At 41.2% G+C, this 24,580-nt stretch overlaps 1 protein-coding gene across 1 annotated transcript in view; it reads right to left on the bottom strand.

Annotated features, from left to right (window-relative positions):
- mettl15 (methyltransferase like 15) overlaps positions 1-24,580 on the bottom strand; it is a 132,499-nt gene that overhangs the window by 57,532 nt on the left and 50,387 nt on the right. The window contains exon 3 of the mRNA XM_049470998.1: positions 4,614-4,750. Within this exon, the coding sequence (XP_049326955.1) occupies positions 4,614-4,750 (137 nt within the window). The remainder of the gene's footprint in view (positions 1-4,613; positions 4,751-24,580) is intronic.

Here is a 24,580-nt window from a genome sequence, read left to right as displayed (position 1 = left end):
AATCTGCTGGTTTAAGTGTTAAATGGTTGCTGCAGTTTGATGGCTGGCCTTTTCTCTGCAATTATAATTATTTAGAAATTGTGCAGCTTTTTTATTTAGTTTCAGTGCTGTGAAAGTTGCTTTGTGCCGGCGTCACATGTGCTGGACCGGTTGGTGATTATGAAAGCAGGTGCACGTGGCCTGACAAATGAAAAATATATATATTTATATGTATATATCCTGTGTTTTTGCCTTAGTAATTGCTAAAGTGACACACGACAGAAGGTACTGCTGTCATCTCTGACGTGGTTCACTTGATGAGTGCCTCTGTTTGTGTGTGTGTGTGTGTGTGTGTTTCTGTGTGTGTGTGTGCTTTTGAGTCAGAACAAGATTGAAGAAAACACAAAAAGAAAAAAATTGTTAAAACGTTCACTTCAAGTGTCGAGCTGCTCCGAATGATTCTGACTTCACAGAGCAAATACAAAGAAATGAGCTTTCAAACTGAAAAGAGGAGAAAAGTTTGAAAAGGATGAAAAGACGTATATAGCAGAAAGACAAGAAGTGAAAAAAGAGGGAAAACAAGAAAAATGAAGAGGGAAAACCAATAATCATGACAGGATTAACAAATAAAGAGCTAAAAATAATGATTCTGAGAAAATTTGAATAGAAAACAACAGGAGATGATGAACCTAAAACAACAGAGGAAAAATTAAATATAATAAAGTATAAAATGCATAATAGGAAGAGTAGAACCAAAAAAGGAGATATAAAATAACAGATACAATAACAGAACTTAAAAGAGAAAAAATGATTAGGTTGAGAAATTAAAAACTGAAGAGACAGAAGTAAATAACCTAGTAGAGAAAAGAGAGGAATGTAAGCATAAGAGAAGAGTCGAGAAGAGAGGAGATGATAAGATCTATAAAGAGAATCAATAAAAAGGAGAGAAAAGCATATAAGAGAACAGTAAAGAAGAGAAACTCCAAAAGGAGAGAAATTAGAGGAGAAAAGAAAGTAAGAGTCGATAAGAGAAGAGATGAGTCGAGACAAGAAGAAAAAAGAAGGTAAGAGCTGAAAAAGCCAAAGATAGAAGGAAATAAAGGAGAAGATAAAGGACGAGTAGAGACAAGAAGGAAAGGAAAGAGGAGAAAATAGCCAAAGAGAGAAAGAGAAGATAAAAGCCTAGAAAACAACATCTAAGAAGAGAAAAGGAGAGTCGAGAAGAGAGTATAAGAGAAGGGGCGAGATCAACAAAATCAACAAAAAGAAAAGTAGAAAAGAAGAGAAGGCAAGAGTTGAGACGAGACGAGAAGAGCCCAGAAGAGAGGAAAAGAAAAAATAAGAGGAGAAAATAGACTATGACAGAAGGAGAAGAAAAGAGCAGAGAAGACAAGATCTAAGAAGAGAAAGAAGAGTTGAGAAGAGAGTATAAGAGAAAAGTCAAGAAAAGAAGGGCCAATAAGAGCTGTGAAGAGAATCAACAAAAATAAGAGAAGAAAAGAACAAAGAAATAATTGAGACTAGATGAGACGAGCCGAGACGAGAGGAGAAAATAAAAAGGGAAAAGAGCCAAGAGTCGAGAAGAGAGTATAAGAGAAAAGTCGAGAAAAGAAAGACTGATAAGAGCTGTAAAGAAAAGTAAAAGAGAAGAGACGAGAAGAGTCGAGGAGAGCCTAGAGGAGAGGAAAATAAAAAATAAGAGGAGAAAAACAGTGAGAGAAGGAGAAGAAAAGAGCGGAGAAGACAAGATCAACAAAGAGAGAAGAAGAGTTGAGAAGAGAGTATAAGAGAAGAGTTGATAACAGATGAGAAGAGAATCAAGAAAAAGAAAAGTAGAAGAGACAAGAAAGAAAAGTAGATTTGAGAAGTGTTGAGTCGAGTAGAGAACAGTAGAGTCGACAAGAGTTGAGAAAAGAAGAGACGAGACAAGCAGAGAAGAGAAAGGAAGAGTAAGGTCGAGTCGAAAAGAGTTGAGTTGAATTGAAAAGAGAAGAGACAAGACAAGAAGAGAAGAGTTGACAAGAGTCAAGAAGAGACGAGAAAAGAAGAGAAGAGAAAGGAAGAGTAGATTCGAGAAGTGTTGAGTCGAGTAGAGCAGAGTTGAGTCGAGAAGAAAAGAGACGAGACAAGAAGAGAAAGGAAGAGTCGAGTCGAGTCGAGAAGAGTTGAGAAGAGAAGAGTCAATAAGAGCTGGGTGCTGGTGCAGGGGGTGCGTGGGTTGGCTGGCCCTGTTACTCAGGCTTGTAATAAGACTGGCTAATTGCTAGATTTCTTCAGCTCCTCTCACCCCTCGCACGAGTGGGAGTGGAAGGCCTCATTGCTGGGGTTTCTATCGCTGCTGACAGAATGGCTTGTCCTAATATTCTCTCACTTTCTCTCTCGTTCCCTCTCTCTCTCTCTCTCTCTCACTTTTTCTCTCTCTCTTTTTCTCTCTCTCTCTCTCTCTCTCGTGTTTCTGTAGCTGCAGCAGTTCCCCTGAGACAGGTTTCCCCAGAATCGACGTAAAGAAGGATCTCTACCCACGCTGCAGAATCAGGAACATCTCATTTCCATCCGCCCACATCCATGTGTATACACACACACACACACACACACACACACACACACACACGTACACACACACACACAAACACACACATACACACACACACGCAAGGCCACACGCCTTCTCTTTCTTGTCTCTCCTTTATTAAACACAATTTCTCTCTTAGGCTCTCGTCCCATTTTCTCTCTCTCTCCCTCTCTCTCTCTCTCTCTCTCTATCTCTCTCTCTCTTTCACTCTCATCATCCTCCTCCTCCTCCTCCTCCTCTCCCCCGAGCAGAAAGCAGGGAGAACCTGCGTGGGTGGCAGCGTCTCTCCCTGTCACCGAAGCCTTGGGCCCCCGCTGACAAATGAGACGCTGGGGCTTCTCTGCTGAGCGTGGGTGAGAGTGGGGTTTCTGAATCTCTGCAAACAGAGCAGCCCTGGCCACTAGTTAGTAATATAGCCTGAGAAGGAGGCCAGGGGTGGGTGTGAAGACGAGGGAGGCACAGAGGGAGGGGGGAACTCGAAGTCCGTTCTTCAGCTCCGCTATGAAAGATGAATGTAGCGGCTATAATACCGAACGCACATCCAGCAGCTCCACTCTCACTGCAACTTTTAATGAAGTCCTCGGCAGCAGTCCTGAACTAGCTGTGCCAGTCTTACTGCTGTCGCAAGAGAGCGAGAGAGAGAACGAGAGAGGGAGAGAGACAGAGACAGAGAGAGAGAGAGTTTCTGTGACACATCAGTACTGGAACTAAAAGTCGCCTAAAAAAGTGCATGAATTTAAACAGGCCTGTGAACGCACAAATTAGTTAATCAAAATTCCACTATAAAGCAAATGAAAAGTTCAATTCCACTATTAAGAATAAGAGAGTTCACTTTATTATTTTTATACAGCTCCCCAAACTCTGAAATAACCTTCCTGAAAATGTTTGGAACTCAGACACAGTCTCAATCTTATTTGTTTAGTTTAGCTTTTGATAATTAATGTTTCCTCTTAGGTAACGGCTGCATATCCTGTGGTTAATTGGTACAGGGAATTGTGGTAAACTGCAGTGCCACTGATTAGCATGGTGGTGGTGTATTAGTTGTGCTAAAGGTATGAGTGGATCAAATACAGCAGCAGTGCTGCTGGAGTTTTTAAACACTGTGTAGACTTGTAGAAAGTCAGATTGGATGTAAAAATGTCAGAAAGTCAGAGACTCAGAGGAGCCCTTCTGTTGCTGCACACTTTGTCTTACTCTAGTAATAATTCTTAACTCATCCCAAAAGTGTTGGACAAAAAGTCCTATTATTTCAGAAAACACTGTTCCAATATGTTTATGTTTATCTATTGGCAATACAGAAACAGAAACCGTAGAAGGTGCACTTAAATCCTTAAATTTTCCCAAACATCAGTGCACCTTAGGTTTGAATTCTACCAGTCAGGTATTAAGGAGCAATTAAGCCACTCCGCTGATGTACAGTGTCAAAAGGGTGAGTTTTCAGTTTTCAAGTTTCTCCAGCATTAAGGCTGGGAGCAGCAGCATTAGCCGCTAACGGCAGCACAGTCTTCTTCACCAATCAGAGTCGAGTTTATCCGACTGTAGTCTGCGTGTTGGTGTGATAAAACAAGCTACGTGGAACGACCCACTAGCTGATAGCGCTCTGGGTTAGCGAAACATTCAGGGTTTTCTCAGTCTGGTGCTATGCTATCGAGCTGCGGTTAACGGCTAATGCTAATGTTAATGCTGCTGCACTCAGCCTTAGTGCTGGAGAACCTTTCACCTGAAAACTCAGCCTTAGATCTTAAAATTTTTAAATCTAAGCTTACTGTAAACAAATGGAAGCACTTTACTCACCTAAATAAACAGTTTTCAAGAGATAAATCTGTGTAGATTAACATTCAGTGCTCACTTGACTTTGAAAGAAAGTTTTTTTTTTAGAATTACAGTTTTTGTTTACTTAGATGCTTCCCCCAGTTTCCCCATTAGAAAGAAAACATGGTGACACCCTTGCTCACTTCGATATAGGCATCCTTACTAGTGTCACTTAATGCAGCTAATAATCTGATGCACTTTATAGTCCGAAAAATACGGCAGGTTAAATAGGTGAAAAAACAAAACTCACGGATGTTCTTCTGCTAGCTGCTGGGCCAATTGGAACGCCACAGGGTCGCGGTCAGCAGCCACCAGGGTCACACCTGGCACCGACTTCAGCAAGGCCTTACTGTGACCTCCACCTCCAAAGGTCAAGTCTAGGAATACCTGTTTAAAGAAGGAACATGGAATAATAAGTTAGTAAAATACAACATGACTAACGAAAATGCTGCATAATAAATTAATATCTACACGCGCAGTATTCATAGGCAGGACGTTATTCAGTCATGTTAAAATACCGTAATTTTGCACTATATGGCACACCGTATCAGTGAACTTTTATTATCTGGTCTATTTTTATAGTCAAGTCAAGTCAAGTCAAGTCAGCTTTATTTATAAAGCACATTTAAAAGACACAAAGTGCCGACCAAAGTGCTGTACAATAAGATCAAATAACACAACCTAATTTAAAAACCAAGATAGACCAAGACAGAACAACAACTAACATCATCAAACTCCGCTCAGGATCCAAATGCCTGAGAGAACAAATAGGTTTTCAAATTAGACTTAAAAATATCCACTGTGGCCGATTCTTTTATAAAAAGTGGAAGATTATTCCAAAGTCTTGGAGCGGCTATAGAAAACGCCCGGTCACCTTTGAATTTCAGCCGAGACCGAGGAACATCTAGACACAACTGGTTGGAGGAGCGTAAAACACGAGGGGTCGAGCGAAGGAAAAGGAGGTCAGAAATGTAACTCGGAGCCAAACCATGAAGAGCTTTAAAAACAAACAATAAAACTTTGAAATCCACCCGGTGTTTTACTGGAAGCCAGTGCAATGAAGCCAGTACAGGGGTGATGCTCTCCCTTTTCTTGGTACCAGTCAGGAGCCGTGCAGCTGCATTTTGGACCAACTGCAGACGTGACAGGCTCGACTGACAGATACCCAGGTACAGTGAGTTACAATAGTCGACACGAGAGGAGATAAAAGCATGTATAATTGTTTCCAAGTCCCTAAAAGACAGAATGCTTTTGAGCTTAGCTATGTTTCTAAGGTGATAAAAACTACCTCGAACAACTGTGCTAATTTGTTTGTCGAAATTTAGGTTGGTATCAAAAACGAAACCAAGGTTTCTTACATGGTCATGTACATTGGTACTCAAAGGCCCCAGATCATTAGCTATAACACTAGCCGCGTCAGGATTTCCAAAGATAATAATGTCAGTTTTGTCTTGGTTTAGCTTGAGGAAATTTTTTGACATCCAGCATTCAACATCCCTCAAACAATCAAATATGAGACGCAAAGAACAGTTTTTTCTTGGATTAAGTGGAAGATAAATTTGTGTATCATCTGCATAGCAATGGTATGAGATGTTGTACTTCTGGAAAATAGATCCCAGAGGAAGCATATACAGGGAAAAAAGGATAGGTCCCATATATACCCTATACATACCCTAAAACTCAGCCCGCTGGTGTCACTAACTGATTTTAAACTTTTAATATCTAACCACCTTCAGACAGCCTGTAACTGTTTTAGCTGAGTTTTTCTTTTACCTTGTTATTTATTTTTATTATTTTGTCTTTGTATTTATCTAATTTTATGTTTTACCATTTATCCCTTTTATTTTATTTATTTTATTCATTTCATCCTTTTATTTGTTTTGTTACTGCCTTTACTTTTGGCCTTTTACATTTTTATTTTATTTATGTTCTTCCTTTTATTTTTTATATATGTTATTTTTACTTATTATTATTATTTATTTTAGTGCCATAATTTACTTTTTTATAATTGTGGTCATTTTAGTCCTTTATTCTTAACAGTGTTTATATTTTATTATTCTACGTTTATCCTGTTTGCATATCCTTTTAATTTGAATTACTTTTTTTTAATTCAATTTTACACTGTTTTCTTGTTTTTATAATTTAAACTTAATTTTCAAATCACTTTAATTTTGTGTAAGCTCAGCTACACTGAAAATGAGGGTTACCCTCAATGTATTTACAGAGTGAAAAATAAAGGTTGATTGATTGATTGATTGACAAAGTGCACTGAATAATAAGGCGCATTTCAAGAGACACTTTAAGGAGCTTCTAATTTAGCAGGTCTCGCCGCTGGTGGTAGAGGGGCTAGCTAACTAAGTTAAGCAATCTTAAGATGAGTAAAAAAAAAACTAATAAAAAAAACTTTATTTTAAAGTCAAACAAGCTCTGGATGTTAATCTACACAGATTTGACTCCTGAAAACTGTTTATTTGGGTAGTAAAGCACTTTATTATATTCACAGTCATCTTAGATTACCAAATTTCTCCAGCAATAAGGCTGGAGCATTAGCATTAGTGGCTAACCACTCCAGCAGTGCTAGCCAGGATTACGAACAGGGTACAGGCCAATAACACTCCCTTCTGAATGGGGAAATAGTGAGCGCAGATAGTGGGTAATGCTCATGCTACTTTAGCCGGGCAGCAGTGTTAGCCGGGCTTAGCAGCAGGCTACAGGCCGATAATACTCAATAATACACCTCTAAACGGGGAAATAGCGGTAAGTGGCTAATGCTAATGCTAACTGAACTGAAACTCCTGAGTGGCTCTACTGCTCCTTACAACCTGACTGGTAAAATTCATACATAAAATGCACTGGATTAAAAGGCGCACTGACAATTTTGGGCAAAAATAAAAGTATTTTAAGTGTGCCTTATAGTGCGAAAAACGCAGTAAATGTTTGCAAATACAAAAACAGAAAGCTCCAGCTCCAACACAGCAGAAGACGCCAGTGATGTAATGGTGCCTCTGATGCAAATCTCAAACACAATGCAATTACAGGTGACTTCATCACAGCTCTGCCCTTTAAGGCAGTGACTTATGAGGCAGCTTCCTTCAGTTTCAGACACAAACAGTAATGCTAAAAGCCTCTAACATGACAATCCTAATTAACATCAAAGCAGTTTAAAAGTCCCTTGGGGAGAATGTTGGAGAACATTGGTGGAAATGTTTCTATTCTGCATTTCTTTTTAGTCTACAACCTTAAATCAGGGCTTACTTTAGCAAAACTTTACTGTACATTTACAAATGTGACTTAAAACTCGACTGTGCACAACAAAAACATAGGTTAACCAAGTTCAGAAGTGGTGTCTGTTCCTTTAGGCTCAAAGGCATCTGGTTCTGTTACTTTGAAATCCTTTCCTGGGGCGGTCCTGATGAGTGCCAGTTCCATCATAGCATGTTTGATGGTCTTTTTGACTGCACTTGAGGATAGTTCTTTTCTCAAAGTTCTTTTAATTCTCAGATTGAGAAATATTTTATATTTGGATTAACTTTACTTAATATGGAATAACATTACTGAAATAGAGCTATTATTCACTGTATACCTGTAACTCAAACTATTCACTACTTTAACACTGATGCTCTCAAACTAACATTAAGAGGCAATAAATTCAAGTAATTAACTCTGGATGAGTTCAGCACAGCTATTAACTGAAATCCTGAATTTCAGGTGACTCTACCTTATAAAGCTCACTGAGAAAATCCAGCCAAGACGTGCAAAACTGTCTAATCTAAGGCAAGTGGTGCTACTTTGAAGAATCTAAAATAGTTTGGATGATTTTAGTATTAATCTACAATGCAGAACTTTTAAAAACAATGGAAAACCACTGAGTTTAATGGAGTACTTCAGTGTAAAATTGACTTTGGGTGCAGAAAAACATTAAAACATGATTAAAAAAAAAACTTGCCTTTCCCACAGCTTTCTGAGATATAGTAATTTTGAGCTTTTTGCCATATTTTGCCCAGTTACATCGCTTTTTACACCGTTATCCAGGCTCAAAGTAGCTCTGACACTTAAAACAAGACATTAATAAATTTAAAATTGCACAAGAAGCTTATTAAAAACCACTATTTACATCCCGTTACGCTAGCTAGCTTATCACAGGGCACTGCCATCACTGTTCTGATCATGAGTATAGATATTTATACATAGACTCTGCATAGCCTGCCTCCTGGCGTAGCGTTTATTTACACTACTATACAAAGGTAAGTTCTTTTTTTTTTTTTTTCATGTTTTACTACACCTGAAGTTCTCCTTTAAGGTCTGTCCAAACTTTTAACTGGGACTGTATCTGCAGCCAAGAAGAAGTGGATACTGTAATTGTGACGGCTTATCATAAAACGCTTGCTCAACTATATAATAATAGTACATATATTATTGTAAAACAGAACAGAAACAAATTTAGAAAACACTCAACCATTAAAAATAATGGTTCATTCCCAGCTAACGCACTGCTTTACAGCACTGCTCATTAGGACCGATCCACAGTGCGACGGTAACTGGCTCTGAGTTGAAGACACGAGCGCAAAAATCTAACTCTAAGAGGTTACAACACGTTTTTGTGCATTCACCCACTTTCTTACTCTCTCTCCGTAACACACACACACACACACACAAACACTTACACTTCTGAGACACTGTCCTTTGTTCTCATCCAAAAGTCGATGCATGAGTCATGGTCTCTCCTGTTGAAAAAGCCTTGTGGGTTTATTGAGCTACACCTCGACACGTTCCCAGGGCCCGCACCCCCCACGCCTCAAACATCGCAGCCGCCGTGCAAAATATAAAAGTGCCTAACAATAAAATCCATCCTCAGCCCTGCAGCGGAATAAATATTTACAATTAAGCAGCTTTCTCTGCAGCCTCCTGACCTCCCCCCAGACAAACACACACCACCTGACACTACTGCATGTTCATATACTGTCTTACATCTGTGTGCGCGCGTGTGTGTGCGTTAGTGAACACATAGGGCCCTATCGTACACCCTGCGCAAGACGAGTCTCGATGCTCTTTGCTATCTTTCACCTCGTAAACAGTCTATTTTCACGTCTTTTTCAGTTCATATTCATAAAGTTTTAAGAGTTCAGAAATCAATATTTGGTGGAATAACCCTGGTGGTTTTTAATCACAGTTTTTTCATGCATCTTGGCATCATGTTCTCCTCCACCTGTCTTACACACTGCTTTTGGATGACTTTATGCCTTTACTCCTGGTGCAAAAATTCAAGCAGTTCAGTTTGGTTTGATGGCTTGTGATCATCCATCTTCCTCTTGATTATATTCCAGAGGTTTTCAATTTGGTAAAATCAAAGAAACTCCTCATTTTTAGTGGTCTCTTATTTTTTTTCCAGAGATGTATATCTACACTGATGAGCATGGTGGTCTGGTGGAATTGAGGTTTGTTCAGGTAAATTTCTGGCGTTTTGCCATATATTTTGATGGTGGAAAACACAGGTGCTCCACTGACAAACGTGCCAAAGTCAGAGCTCACCTGGTTCTTAAAGGGAATGGCAACGGGCAGACTGATTTTTTTTCACGTTACACCTAAAACACACCCATGATTAATTAAGAGAATTAGTACGCCTTTTGCGTGTTTTGAGTCACGCAAGACGTATTGTTTGTGCCCTCACAATCCTAAAGACACACCGACATGCCCTAAATCGTATCGCTATAGAACGCTAAAATAGGGGAACAAAAAATAGTGCATTATCGAATACAGCTGCGTTGTAGCATATATATATATATATATATATATATATATATATATATATATATATATATATATAAATGCAAATGAATATTAGGGTTGTGCATTAGTAAGAACATGGCAATATGATGCATATTACAATACAACACAGAAAACACTTCAACAAGAGATCAACAACATCCTTGGGATTTTCAATAAGACAATGCCAAACCAAATGCAGCACACATGAAAAGGATTTAAATGCATTGCTTATTATGCAAAACTCACTTTTTGCATGCTTTTCCACTTTTTCCACTGCCATTATAAACACTAAACAAACTCTTCCTTTTTTGTGAATCACTTAAAAAGGTTTAATGTGAAAAATCATATGTTTCATATGTTTTATGAGTCATTTGGATATAAAAAAAAGTGCATAAGAACAGTTGGTCAATAAGTGGTTGGTCCATTGTACTGTGATTACCTCTGTGAGAAACATGCCTAACGGATCCAGTTAGCCAATGAGTGTTGCAAACCCAACTCCACCTCAGGGTACCGCAATTAGTCATTAGTTCTAATGGGAACATGTCTTTACATAGCTCGGCACAAAGTGCAGGCAGACTGGGAGCGAAAAGATGCCATAAAGTATGATTTTTAATTTAATTTCTGCTGAAGAGCAGCGGGTTTTATTTCTTCACTTGAGTTTTCGCCTCGCGGGAGAACTTGTCCAAGTCAGAATGGCTACTTGTGTACTTGTGTGAGTCAGTCCCTTTTTGATTTGCAACCGCCGAACAAATATTGGAGGGCCTTCGGTATCTTCCTATGTGCGTCTGCCAAAGGTGGAGGACCTGGCAACACCAGGCTTTGATGCCTGTTCCTCTTGTTTCATTCCATTCTGCATTTTTTTTTCTCTTCCGTCTCTTGGACGAGAGCGCTCCTGAGCTGATTGATACTGCCAATGTATGGGTTGTTCATTACGCTTCGCTACGTGAGGTCGGACTGGTAATCATGACGCGCCAACCTGCCCTTACTGTGCTGTGTCCATAGCAACCGTGAAATTGTCACGTCCCTTTGCTTATTTTCATTGTGAAGGCGCCTCTCCTTTCAGAGGAACAAATTTAGAAATAAACTTATAATGCAGAGACGTATAGTCTAACTTCAACAACTAAGATAAAAGTCGACCGCTACAAAATAAATACAAAGCTAAATACTCTACTGCGACTCCATCTGTTAATATCAATGAGAAAACCTGAGATAAGATATCCAGCTCAACATCTAACCATCCTTCCACAGTACGATACAATCCAATCTCTAAGAAAACCCCTCTGTGGCACATGTCCATGAACAAATATACACTCAATATTGATTAAGACCTTGAGAAAGCACAACTGGAGTGGTGAGCATTTGGCTTAAGGCCTGGTGGGGCAATTGGGGTTAGGTGTCTTGCTCAGAGATACGATTTCCAGAGATGAAGCCTGCAGCCTTCTGAGCTCAAGCATGCTTTCCAGGTCTTGGTTTCTTTTCTCAGGGGTACCTCGGTCAAGGATGCCAGTCCTGGGGATGGAGTCAGCATCCTTCTGGGCTCAAGCACGCTATTTCAGGGCTAGGTACCTTGCTCAGGGGCCCCTCATTGAGGGATGCCAGTCCTGGGGATAGAGACTGCAGCCTTTCGGTCCCAAGCACCCTTTCCAGGGTAGGTACCTTGCTCAGGGGCCCCTTATTGAGGGATGCCAGTCCCGGGGATAGAGCTACCGACATTCCAGTCGCAAAAACTTTTCCAGGGCGATGTACCTTGCTCAGTAGCATCTCAGTGCCAGTCCTGGGGATGGATTCAGCAACCTTCCAGTCTCAAGCACAATTTTCCAGGGTAAGTACCTTGCTCAGGGGCCCCCCATTGAGGGATGCCAGTCTTGGGGATAGAGCTAGCAACATTCCAGTCATAAAAACTCTTTTCCAGGGCTATGTACCTTGCTCAGTAGCACCCCAGTGAGGGATGCCAGTCCTGGGGTTAGATTCAGCAACCTTCCGGTCTCAAACATGCTTTCCCAGGGCTAGGTACCTTGTTCAGCAGCACCCCAGTGAGGGATGCCAGTCCTGGGGTTGGATTCAGCAACCTTCCGGTCTCAAACAAGCTTTCCCAGGACTAGGTACCTTGGTTTGGGGCACCTGAGACAGAGATGCCAGCCCTGGGGATGAAGCCTGCAGCCTCCTGGTTCAAAGCACACTTTTCTAGGGTTAGGTACCTTGTTTAGGGGTACCTCATTCAGGATTGCCAGTCGTGGGTATGGAGCCAGCAACCTTCCGGTCTCCAACATGCTTTTCCAGGGCTAGGTACATTGCTTTAGACCCCTCAGACAGGGATGACAGTCCAGAGGATGGAGCCTGCGGTCTTCCAGTCCCAAGGTGGCTTCTCTAAACTTAAGACCATGACTACCCTCAAAAACATCATCTCAGGTTAGAAAGGCAGGGTCGAGATGCAAAGCGGGCCATGCTCGTTAACAAATTACTTTCTAAAAGTGATGTTCAGTAGAAAAGTAGCATTACAAGTCTGAGAAGGGTTTTTATATTATCTTATCTTATCTTAGTAAACAGATACAGAGCATGGTAAATGACGTCAAATGCTTTACTTAGATACATTTGTATATGAGCTTTGTATACCTTAATTTTGCAGCGTTGCCATAATAGAAGGTTAATGTGGGTCTGCTGACACTGCTTAAAAAAATCTTAGTGTTAGAGGAAACACTGCAAGATGAATTAGACATTGCAAAAAAAAAAAAAAAAAAAATCAGCACATCCCTACTTCGGATCAATCTGCAATCTTTTCTCAGAGCATATAGATGATTGATAATGGCACGCAGGCATTCGTCAGAAAGAGGAAAAAGTCAAACAAATCGTGTAATACTGAATGAAAGTATGAATGTAATGAAAGCGTCTACGCAGCCAGAGTTTTTGAAATGATTTCCTGGCACTCTTATCTCACCTGCTTCTCTGTAACGCAGTTTCTTCCTGGGCCGTCAGTGTCTGAATGCCAGAATATTATTCTCCAAGTGATGAGTCACTTAAGGGCTACCGATTCAAGTGTCATTACACATGGAAACCAATATGAAAACAAACGCAAACCAATGTAAGACAGAAGGAGTGACGCACATCAAGTTTTACAGCTTTTTTAATGTAGTGGCTCACGGATTTGTGAAGAATAAGAAAACAGGACTGTCTCTTATTGTGGTTTGAGAGGTTTGACGTAATGGAACAGGGGACAATTTTTTTTTGGACATAGGTAGTGAAGATACACTGATGAATCGATACACTGATAAATAGATTGACTGATTAATTCATGTTAAACAGTAAAACAGGAAGGAGGGGCTGCTGAAAGAGAGACAACAGGAACAGGAGAATGTTGGCCAGCGAAATGTTAAACATGGGGATCGATAGTGACGCGGTGGATGGGGTGCATGCATGTGTGTGTGTGTTGCTTTGTGTGCTGGTTTGTGTATATGTGCGAGTGTGTGCGCGCGAAAGCATTTGAGGAGGTGATCGATTGCAGAGAGGCTGAGTCTCCCTCTCGTGTCTGAGACTCAGGCAGCAGATGGGGAGGGAGAGTAGGCCAGCACGATGACTCACAATCAGTACCATCAGCATGCCCGGCGCTCCATTCAATACCGAAACAGAGAGGAAGAACGAAAGAGAGAGAGAGAGAGAGAGAATATGAAAATAAGACAAAATGGGAGATAAATACGAGAAAAACAACAACACAAACAAAAAGGAATGGAAGCGCCAACTGTCGAGAACAGCCAAGAAACAGAAATCACTTTTTCACTGGATTTGAGGAAATGAACAGCAGTAATATCGTTCCGAATTAAGTGCAAATAAAACGGAACAACGCTAAGATAAAACATAAAACATTAAACACCACAAGCTACTGCATGCTTCTTGATTCATGTGTTTCCAGAACTCTCGCAAACTGTTTACCATGAGCTCTTCGTTCTACAAGGTCGGCCATCTGCTCTACAGTGCTGCACAAATAAATACACAGTTTGCAAATGACTTAATAGGCAGGTGTGCCCTCTGAAGGTATGCCCTTCCGTCGCAGTTTGTCACTTCGGAAATATACATAGAATGTGTTCAGACTGCCAGCTCAAATCAGATTTTGGAACAGAAACCAGATTGACTTTCAGTAGTCTAGACAGCCAGAAACCACATGAAATCCATTTTTCGCCAGTTAGATTGAAACCATATTTGGTGGTGGTTTGTAACGAAGTTATGAAGTTACAATCGGATGTGCGACACAGTTGAGACACATTCCCGATGTTCTGCAGAGCTTAAATTCAATTTTAACTGATTCATGACCAACAATGACCTCATCGAATCAAGATTGATGGAAGCATGGGATGAAGGGTTAAAATGAAAAAGCACCAAAGGTTAGCTAATGATTGCCAACCTCAAGCCTCAAACCTATACTTAACCCATGCAGATAGGTTTGTGATGTCAAGAGAGGTAAATCTAATCTGATCAGTTAATATATATAATCAATGTCCGATGAAAAATGTGCATCTCCAAAACAGGAACTTTACAGGAGACAGATAAAACCTTCTTAGCCTTCAAAGAGTTTATTTCAAGTAATTTTGGAGAATTTCTATTGGTCCATTCATTAAGAAATTTTGTCTGTTCAACATATAGGTACATAGTACAAAAAAAACAAAAAACAAAAAAGAGATACTTGGTTTTCATTGGACAGCAATGCTATGAATAATATTGCAATATATTATCGCCTGCATCCTGAACCAAGCCATGGACGCACACAGATAATTTATGAATTCCTGGTCCATAGTCCATGAAGTCACACTGGACCGAAATAGGCGATATTAAAGGAGGTGCAAGAGCAGGCATAAGCAGGTATAGTGAGCTACAGTACAATGCTATGCTAATGGATAGCAGTTAGCTGGTAATGGCAAACGTGGTCATGTGGTCATTTATAACGTGGCTATAAAGGCCAGTACGTCTATGTAGCTAAAGCAGAAGCGGCTAACAGCAATCCTAGAGAGCCTTATCTAGCTAATTTCATGTTGTTTGGGTAGCACCCATCTGTAAAATGATTACACCACCCACCCACGATTATGTAAATGTGGTGTAGGAAAGGAGGATGGGTTAAAAGGCAGTACTTTCCATCCCAGGAGAGCCCTCCAATATCAATCAAACTGCCTACTGGGGCAGGAAAACGAACCTCTGTCTTCATCTGTTAAAGACAGCGTGTCTACGAGCTTTGGGGAGGAGTGGCTGAGGGTCACATGGGTCAAGTGGGTGGTAACACCAAAGATCTCTTGAAGCAAGCCTGTGATTACTTTTGACAGGTTACTTGAAGGTATATATGGTTTAGCCTTGACCTCCACCCTGTAAATTGGAGGAATTTGTGGACTGCAATTGCCAGCAATTGCCGGCAATTACCAATTACTCCACTCTATTCCAAAGTGAATTTAAAGCAGATTGTGTCACAAAAATCCTATAATTGGACATCTCAAGGTGTGGCTTAGACGAACAGCCTCCACCCATCCTTGCGGAAGCCAAATCTAATAAAAAAAGAGAAGAAAACACACCTCCTTTAGCTACTCAAGCCCTTTGGAAGGCAACTGTTGATTGGTGGATTTGATAAGGTGTATTGACTTGGGTGGTAAGCTGAAGTCTGGAGCAAGAAAGATCTCCAGGAGTTTGGTTGGGGTGTCCATTAGCTTAGATATACATATGTTGAGGCTGAGCAGTCCAGCGGCCTAAGGCGCTGCCAATATGATCGGGAGATCACTGGTTCGGATCCCAGTCATGCAGCTTGCCATCAGCTGCCGGAGCCCAGAGAGAGCACATTTGGCTTTGCTCTTCTGGTGGGTAGATGGCACTCTCTCCCCTCATCACTCCAAAGGATAAATGTCGCTCAGCACAAGGTGTCCGTGAGCTGATGTATCCTGATGAACCGAGTCGTTGCACTTTCCTCCGAATGCGCAGTGATGACACTCGGCAATGCTGCATCAGCAGCAGCTCAAAAAGAGGCGGAGTCTGACTTCACATGTATCAGAGGAGGTATGTGCTAGTCTTCACCCTCCTGGTGTTGGGCATCACTAGTGATAGGGGCAGTCCCTAATGAGTGAGTTGGTGATGTTGCATTGGCGGGGTCTGGAGTCACATGTACTGTATCAGAGGAGGCATGTGATCATTTTTACATTACATTATATTACTTTTCATTATTGTAGTATTGGAGAAGAAAATATTTATTATGATAATGATGCAATGGAATATTCACTTATGCTACACCTCAGACATTTACACCGAGCCCTCCCGTCTCTTATCAGTGCCGTCCTGGGCTTTGAATATTCCATAATATCCTGCGAGCTTTCTGACTCAGCGGGCTCCCACAGACTCAGCTGACGTTAAACGGCTTGGGTCAAAGGCTAGGCAGGCCTTGGAGACCGGTGATAGTTTTTTTCCACAGTGGCTCTGTGCTTGCTTAATTACCCACTAGTGTCACCTCGTCATCTCGCATGTGGATGAGTGCGAAGCATTACCTACGCGAGCCATACCTTAGCTACTCAGCATGACTAGGCACTCTTCCATTCACCACTGTTGCACTGGAGTGTATCACGGGCCAGTGGCAAATCCTTCCTCTCTTGTGGGCACATTACACGCAGCAAATGGATTATGAAAGCATTTCCATGTCTGCTTATGTTGGCGCTTATTTGTTGCTCGCTCGTTCATCAAATAAGGGGATATTTGAAACGAAACCTTTATATATATAAAAAAAACCACTGCAGCTGCATGCAGGCTTGCTTTACATTACATTTACATTGTTGCTGAAAACAACTCAAAAAGACTTTGTTATTTTTGTTGCCAAGAAAAGAAACTAAAGATGACTAAAATACTACAATTTCTCTACCTACCAGGTCACAAAAGAAGAAGAAAAGAAGACAAAAAAGAAAAACTAAAAGAGTAGAGGAATTCTAAGAATGGCACAGTCTTTTTAGCATCAAACCAGCAAGTCTACACACACACACACACATCAGCACAGCAAGACTTGGGATGAGATTCTGCAGCCACCGCCACCGTCAATCAAAAACACCCTCTAACATAACCTTGAGAGGCTGGAAACAGTTCTTTCTTCTTTTAAAATCCCGTTGACGCAAGAGACAACATCACAGCATCAAACGCAACAACCTGTGCCTACCTGTATGATGAAGAAAGTATCGAACAAACCCAAAATAGCAACCCAGTCTCATGGGAGTGCCACTGGATGTGGGGTTAGGATCATCTTTCTTTTATAAAGCCAGCTCTCCCTAAACAATAATATTCTCCCAGTTATCAGTTTTGTTTACGTGCTGTGTCTGTTTTTAGACGGATAAAATAAAACACGCTAAAAAATTCATGCCTCCTGCAGCATCCTAAGGCAGCCGGCATGCTTTTTTATGGCATGCTGCTCCTTTAAGAGACCTGCCTTCTCTCTACCGGTGGAGATGGACGTAACAACTCCCTGAAGGATTTGGCTATAATGGGCTTGGCATTTGCAATGGTGATTTACACTGAAGTCGAAGTGAGTCATCTGCATTGATATTTCATACAGAGCAGTGTCGGGAGCTGCGCTCCCAGGGTCCTTCAGGACCGATGCAGCTGAGGGAAGTGAGGGAAAAGGTGAGCGAAGGCAGGGGAGAGAAATTCCACCAAGTCCTGCTGTTCTGCTTTTCTATCTCTGGAAACACAAATAAAAAAAAAGCCATCTCATGATTGTTTGTTGTTGGCGTGTCACAGGTCTAGGCTAGATAAACCTTTTTTTGATGAAGTCGTCGCATGAGCCTGGAGGAGATACAGGGAAGTGTGATTGGAAAGAGCCATAGATCAAAATGACAAAGTGTCAGTGTGTGATATTAGCACAAGGGAAGGCCTTGCTCTCAGGTTGCTTAGTCCTTACAGTCTACAGTCTGTCTGGTGCAGGCTGGTTACAGTATCTGGATGCGAAAGGCCTTTTCAAGTACCAACACTGCAGTAACTGCCTTTACCAGCAGAGGGGACAGGAGAGTCAGCAGTAACTCTTCTGGATGGATCACCAGACACCATGAATGCCTGAGACCTGCAGAGCTCAAACCCAAAAAGGAAAATGAAACAACAACAACAATAGCAGCAGAAGCAGCAACAGCCTGCCTGAGCCTGTGCCTATACCTGTACTTGTACGTGATCACTCAGCTGAACTGCAGCAAGTAACAGAACAGTCAAAACTTGTTCAAATCAAATTAAACCCATTCCAAAGAAAAGGTAGAAAAGGCTCATTTTCTTTTTTTTGTTTGTTTTGACTAGCTTCAAATGAGTCGAGTCATGATATAAAAAGAAGATATTACAAACCCTTCAAACTCTTTGCTCGAGGCAAAGAAAAAAATGTCTGGTAATAGACAGAGACCACGGACGAGAAGAACGACAGAGATGCGTCACGTTCTCATCGCTCATTTGTGCACTGTGTGATAAGCAAAGGAGGCCTAAGGGAACCTGAGAGACAGTACAAATTCTACCTGTGGCTCACCTGCCCAGTTCAGTTACAGCAGGGGGTCTAAAATGTCACTGGGGGACTTTTGGAAATATCTCCTTACACTAACAGACGTACCATTAAGGAGAGAGATTGCTTGGAACAGGATCGCTTTTCCTCGTCGCTTGGTTGCCATGGCACGAAGTGGATGGGGGTGGAAAGGGTGACTTGTTTCTTCTTTTTTTTTCCATCCTCATTTAGACTTTAGCATAATATTCAGTTCGTGTAATGAGTAACCGTGTAACCGTGTAACCATGCAGCTGGTGTAACGTGCTACATGTAACACTGAAAACCAGTGTCAGGTCGTCAGGTTCGTTTGTCAGGTTCATTATGTTCTAAGCTACAGAGGGGAATGGCTTCCTTTCCTTCTTTTCTTTTATCTTGGTGGGATCAGTCAAACAGGGATGGGTGATAATCAGGCTTTACTGACTAGCTGGCATGCTCTCCCATCAATCCAAGACAAGACAGGATGTGACAAGATATGACAAGACAAGATGACAATCATATCAACCATACCTACCCTGGGCACAGACGGATATTGACCTCCACCTTTAACCCTCCATGCAGCCCGATTGTTTTATTTATTTCTTTTCTTTGTTTTGCTTTTTTTTTATTGCCCACCAGCACCCCCTCTATAGAGGACCAAAAAGTTCTAAAGTTCAAAGTTCTAATAACTGTGGTCATTGTGCACAGGGAAGATATATCATAGCGGGAAAAAAACAACAAAAGAAAACGAAAAAAATTAAATTAATTGAAAGAAAAAGAAAAAGTGGAAGCTTGCCTAACATGGGTATCAAACCAAATCACCAAACTGCCATTGATAACCTAACTGCTCTAATCGCTGAGCCAGCACTGCCCTAGGGGACTCAATGCTGTTCCTAGAGAGTTCCTTGAGAGTTCCTGGAGAGTTCCGTTCCAACCTTAATCCAAGACACTTGATGTACATAATGAAAACATTCAGGATCATCTTAGTATTTGATCTAGGCATGGAGGGTCTGAACTCAGGACTGGGCACCCCTTCTTTAGTTCATCGATTGGCCCAAGTTTTTCACTACCATAAGCAGCAAAGGCTAGTGTAACAGCCAGTCCAGCTGCCAAGCAACACTGCTATAAAACGGGACTTCCCCCTACATAACAACCCCCTCATAACAGATACGCTGACTGACTGATACATGTTGATGGAGCACTGCGTTTCTGTATTTCTACAGAAGTACAGTTGTGCATCTGGTCCTGGAAATCTGTCACCGATCTCATCGGCTGAACCTGATTAGACTTAAAATGAACCCTTTTTGCCTTGGGGTATTCGGTCTTGTTCTGATACATGGAAACAAGTAAGCAGCACCTTTGTTTACTGAGGTTGCTTTGATCGAGGAAGTTGACAGCTTTGTTGCCAACAGCTGTCTGTAATCAAGTTTAATTATATTAACAATCAATCACGTCAGCAAATTGGGCATCACTAAACAGACCACCCAAAGAACAGACTTTGTGGATCTATCGTCTGGAGTGTGGAGTGAAAAGAGTGCAGAGTAGACTTCTAAAGAGCAGGATTTCTCCCAGACCTTTTAATTTCAGAAATCACTTCAAATTATTTCCTCTTTTCAAACCTGATTGAGAGACAAACTTGTTAATCACTTCTTCAGAAAACACTCCCATATTTCCCAGCTACTGCAAGTCCCGACAGAAGATATCACCCAGTAGCACACTTGGCATTGTCAAGAAGGAGAAGAAAAAGAAGAAGAAGAAAAGCAGAGGAGAAGAGAAAAGGAATCTGATGCAATGATGGACGCAGACCAGGTGTACAGTATGTGTAGAAGCTTGATGTAGCTCAACAAAATAAAAAGCTACCCGCCTGACCCAGAAACACTTAATGTTGGCACACAGTTGTTTGTTGAGTAGTTGCCAGATTTCACACACAGAAAACACAGATCCAAGAAAAGAAGAAATGGGAAGGGCTAAGAATCAGAGTCAGTGAGCTGTTTTGCCTGCCAAAGGACAGGAAAAGCTTCTGGCAATTACTCTGTCAAGTGGTAATTTGGTTGTTGATTGTAAGCATTGACGTAGGTCATCCAGATGCATGTATTTTCTTGCCTTCTTGCCACTTTTTTTGGACGGGATCTATAAAAGGAAGACCTACGTGAAATACTTCCACGAACAAACGGGAAGGAAGCTCGAGGTGAGAAACCAAAGCGGCAGGGACAAAACCACCTAAAAACCTAAAAGCGACTGTACGATGGCACCATTACCACACGTGGTGTAACGGATTAGTCAAAACCCTTACAAAAAAAAAAAGGAAGGAGAGTCTCGCTCAAGGCTGTTTTCCACCTTGAGGCTTATTTGTCAAGCAGATCAGCCTTTTGTTTGATAAGAGGTGACAAAACAAGCCGCATTCCTCGTCTATTCACGTGTGCAAGTTCCTGCGCGGAAGGCTAAAGCCCTCGCCGAGATCTCTAAGCCGGGGGAAGAGCATGACTCGACGGCTGGAGTAAAAACAGCGCTTTCATGTGCTGAAAAGCGGCAGTGCTGAGGCCAGTGTTTGGAGAGTGTCTCGCTGTCAGAGTGAATGATGGATGAAAACTCCTTGTGCGTGTGCTAGCATCCATTCATGTCTGTGGGAGAGGGAATGTGTCTCAATGTGTGTACAAACATGCGTGTGTGTGTGTGTCCACTTCAGGTTAAGACGAGAGAGAGAGAGAAATGCCTGAGGCTAGTCTGGACACCGAAGCTTACTGGTGCAGTAAAACGTAGTCTCCAGTCGCACCTGTTCGTGAGACCACCTCCAGATGTGCTGCCTACCTTCCTACAGTCTTAAAACGTGCAACTGATGGCGCATACTGTCATGTATACTGTCTTGTATGCTGCAGTGTTGTGTGCTGATCTCCATGCAACATCTCGCATTCTGCCTGCCAGTCTATCCTCCTCCACGCTGACAAGCATGCTGCAACGGCCATGCACTTTTCATGAAGTCGCAACTTAGTTAAAGCAAAGTCGGCATCGCTAATGTTACAATCCTAGTCCTGTACAGCTTGTATTTTTCAGCTGAAAAAAAAAAAAAAAAACAGGCTTCTTATTAAAGGGTAGTAAACCAACACACAGCATGATCAGTTAATCTCAGTGCCCTAAGGCCTTGGAATACTTTATGCAAGACTCTGTTCGCGTGGCTTCAGTGAACAATGTGGCGTAATTGCGGAGAAAATGAACAGCTGCAGACGTCGCACAGGGGCTTCATTCGCAGAGTCGTGCACATGGAAGCATGCGCGAACTCCACAGCCGAAGACACTAAAAGATGCAATGCGAAGGCAATGCAAAGCTACAGAAAGCATGCTAGCTTGAAAGCTCGCAAAGCTCGCTCGACATCGTGCAATGCTCACTAACTTATTTTCGCTGGAAGTGTGCAGACGCCTGTATGCCATTTAGTTAGTGAGAATAGCGCGTAAAAATTAACTTCAACCTGCCGTTTGTCATTTTCATTCAGAATCTTTCAACACACACTTACACCCAGCCTGTCAGTCAACCCTCCCTCACAATGACAAGCAAGCTGCCCCAGCCATGCACTTTTCACGAGGTCGCAATTTAGCTAAGACAGCAAAGTCGTCACCGCTAATGTTACTATCCTAGCCCTGTACAGCTTGTATCTTTCAACTGGGGAAAAAAAGGCCACTTATAAAAGGGTAGCAAACTAAGATAGAGCATGATGGGTAGGAAGGCTCAGAACTTACGCCATTTCATTTGTGAGAGAAGAGTGTGAAAATGAACTTAAACCTGCCGTTTATCATTTTCCTTGCAAATCTTTTCTTATTCACTTACATCCGCACTGTCAGTCAACCCTCCCCCACACTGACACACTGACAAGCATACTGCCCCAGCCATGCACTTTTCATGAGGTTGCTGGTACACATGCCCTGTCCTGAATGAGACAGTAATGGGAACACTGTGTTCTAATCTCAAGTGGCAATCAGAAAGTTTCAGAAGTGAATCCATTTATCCTCCGAAACATCAGTTTTTTTTCCAGGAAATATTCAGATCTTGTATAATATACAGTATATTCATATTTTAAAGCATACAACTTGATTCTAAAGCTAAAATAATTTGGTAAAATTAATTTAAGGCTTCTTAACGGATGCATAAGCATATTGAATAGCATATTTCTAATGTAATACTTCAACATTTATGAACAGCTTATGCCAGCTTATGCTTATCCAAAGGATGCCATAAGCACTGTCATTGTGACAATCCAGCAATATGGCACTTCATGAATATGTTTTTGGAAAGGAAGACTTTATGTATAGTGTTTTAAAATATGTTACTATAACAAACTTATATAAATATGATATTTAACACTTATAAATGTTATGTATATTGACCCAAACGACCCAAAAAATATTCAAATTTTGCTTTATAAATACATTAAGCAATGCTCATGGATGTATTATGCAGGTCATTTTCAAATAAAGTGTTAACAATAATTTTATATATATTACTTATTTGTATGCACAATAATTTATATTTAAGACAAGCAAACATTTATTAAATTAACTTGCTTATTGTCTGACTTGTAAACTCTAAAACTCTGGTAGCATTTTCCACGGACATGGAACCGGCACCGCTCTGGTTTGTGAACCTAATTTTGAACCGTTCACCACCAAAAGTAGGTTCTGGAACCAGGAAATGTTTGTTTGCAGTGGAACCCAACAAAAACTAGGTACTTTACCTGGTGGAACCTCGGACTGTTTTTTTTTTCTGAAAAGCACCACGGTTCTTATAGGCCCAAATGGAACTGGTTCAAGAACCAGAGTTCTTTTGGTGGAAAAAGCTAAGAGTTTTCCTACATCATATAACCAAACTGACAAATTCTGATATTCTGCAGTAAAAATAGATAGATAGATAGATTTTTAGATAAATAGATTTCTAGATAGATAGATAGATAGATACTTTATTAAAAGATTATAAGATACTTTATAAGATTATAAGATATTATATGATTATAAGATATTATAGATACTTTAAATAAGATTATAAAAGCAGGTAACTGGATTTAACATAGTGTTATATATGAATATATCTATAGCTAACACACATCTTCAGTTAAAAAAAAATCCAGAAGTTTTTTAAACCAATAGACAAGGGTTTTCAAAAAAACGCCTAACCTCGAGCTTTCACTAACTGCTGGCTAAAGGCCAGAAAAGAGTCTTTGCATACTTTCCCCCTGCTGTCTACCTTAGAGTTAATTCATCTCTCTCTGGCAACTTAAGACCCTTAAATGAGTGATGTGGCGTACAGAAGCTGGTCTGCTTCCACTCGGAACAGCCCAAATGATCAGTGGTGATGAAAAATGAATAAAGGCAAAAACAAACTGCAGCGTTCTCCCTCCTCTGGGGAAGTGTTCAACACCATACCCTCGGCTTCAGCCACCATGCTTTATTCAGAGGCTCTGCCCGTGTACACGGGGATGGGAATATGCTAGCACCTCTCAGGCCGAAAGAGCAAGACGAGCAGTGGAACACAAAGCTTGGATTTCTCCTCAGTAATCACAACATGAATCAAAGCCGGAAATGACCTGCAGTTCCTGTTCACAAAGAGTGCGTTTATTTTTTTTTTTCGGCCCAAAAATGTTTTGCATTTTTGTTAGTTCTTACATACTGGAACTGATCATTTTTTGGCGTTTCTGCTCTCGTTAATTTCCATCCTCCATTCAAAGATTAAAGGAGACTGTATTGTCATTCACATCACCAATTCAGTCCATGAGGTGGATCAACCCCCGGAAAGGTGCCGGCCCAGACACCATCCACGGACCGGTTCTAAGAGATTGTGCCGATCAGCCCTTAGATGTTCTAGCAGACATTTTCAATGCCTCCTTCATTCAGGCAGCCCTCCCCACTTGCCTGAAGACCGTGTTCATTAGCTACTGAAACTATAGTTGCTATAGTACGCAGATCTTGGTGAAGATAAAC

The sequence above is a fragment of the Astyanax mexicanus genome, chromosome 23, assembly GCF_023375975.1.
Source record: "Astyanax mexicanus isolate ESR-SI-001 chromosome 23, AstMex3_surface, whole genome shotgun sequence".
NCBI classification, from domain to species: domain Eukaryota; kingdom Metazoa; phylum Chordata; class Actinopteri; order Characiformes; family Acestrorhamphidae; genus Astyanax; species Astyanax mexicanus.
This window is presented reverse-complemented; position numbering and strand designations above follow the sequence as displayed.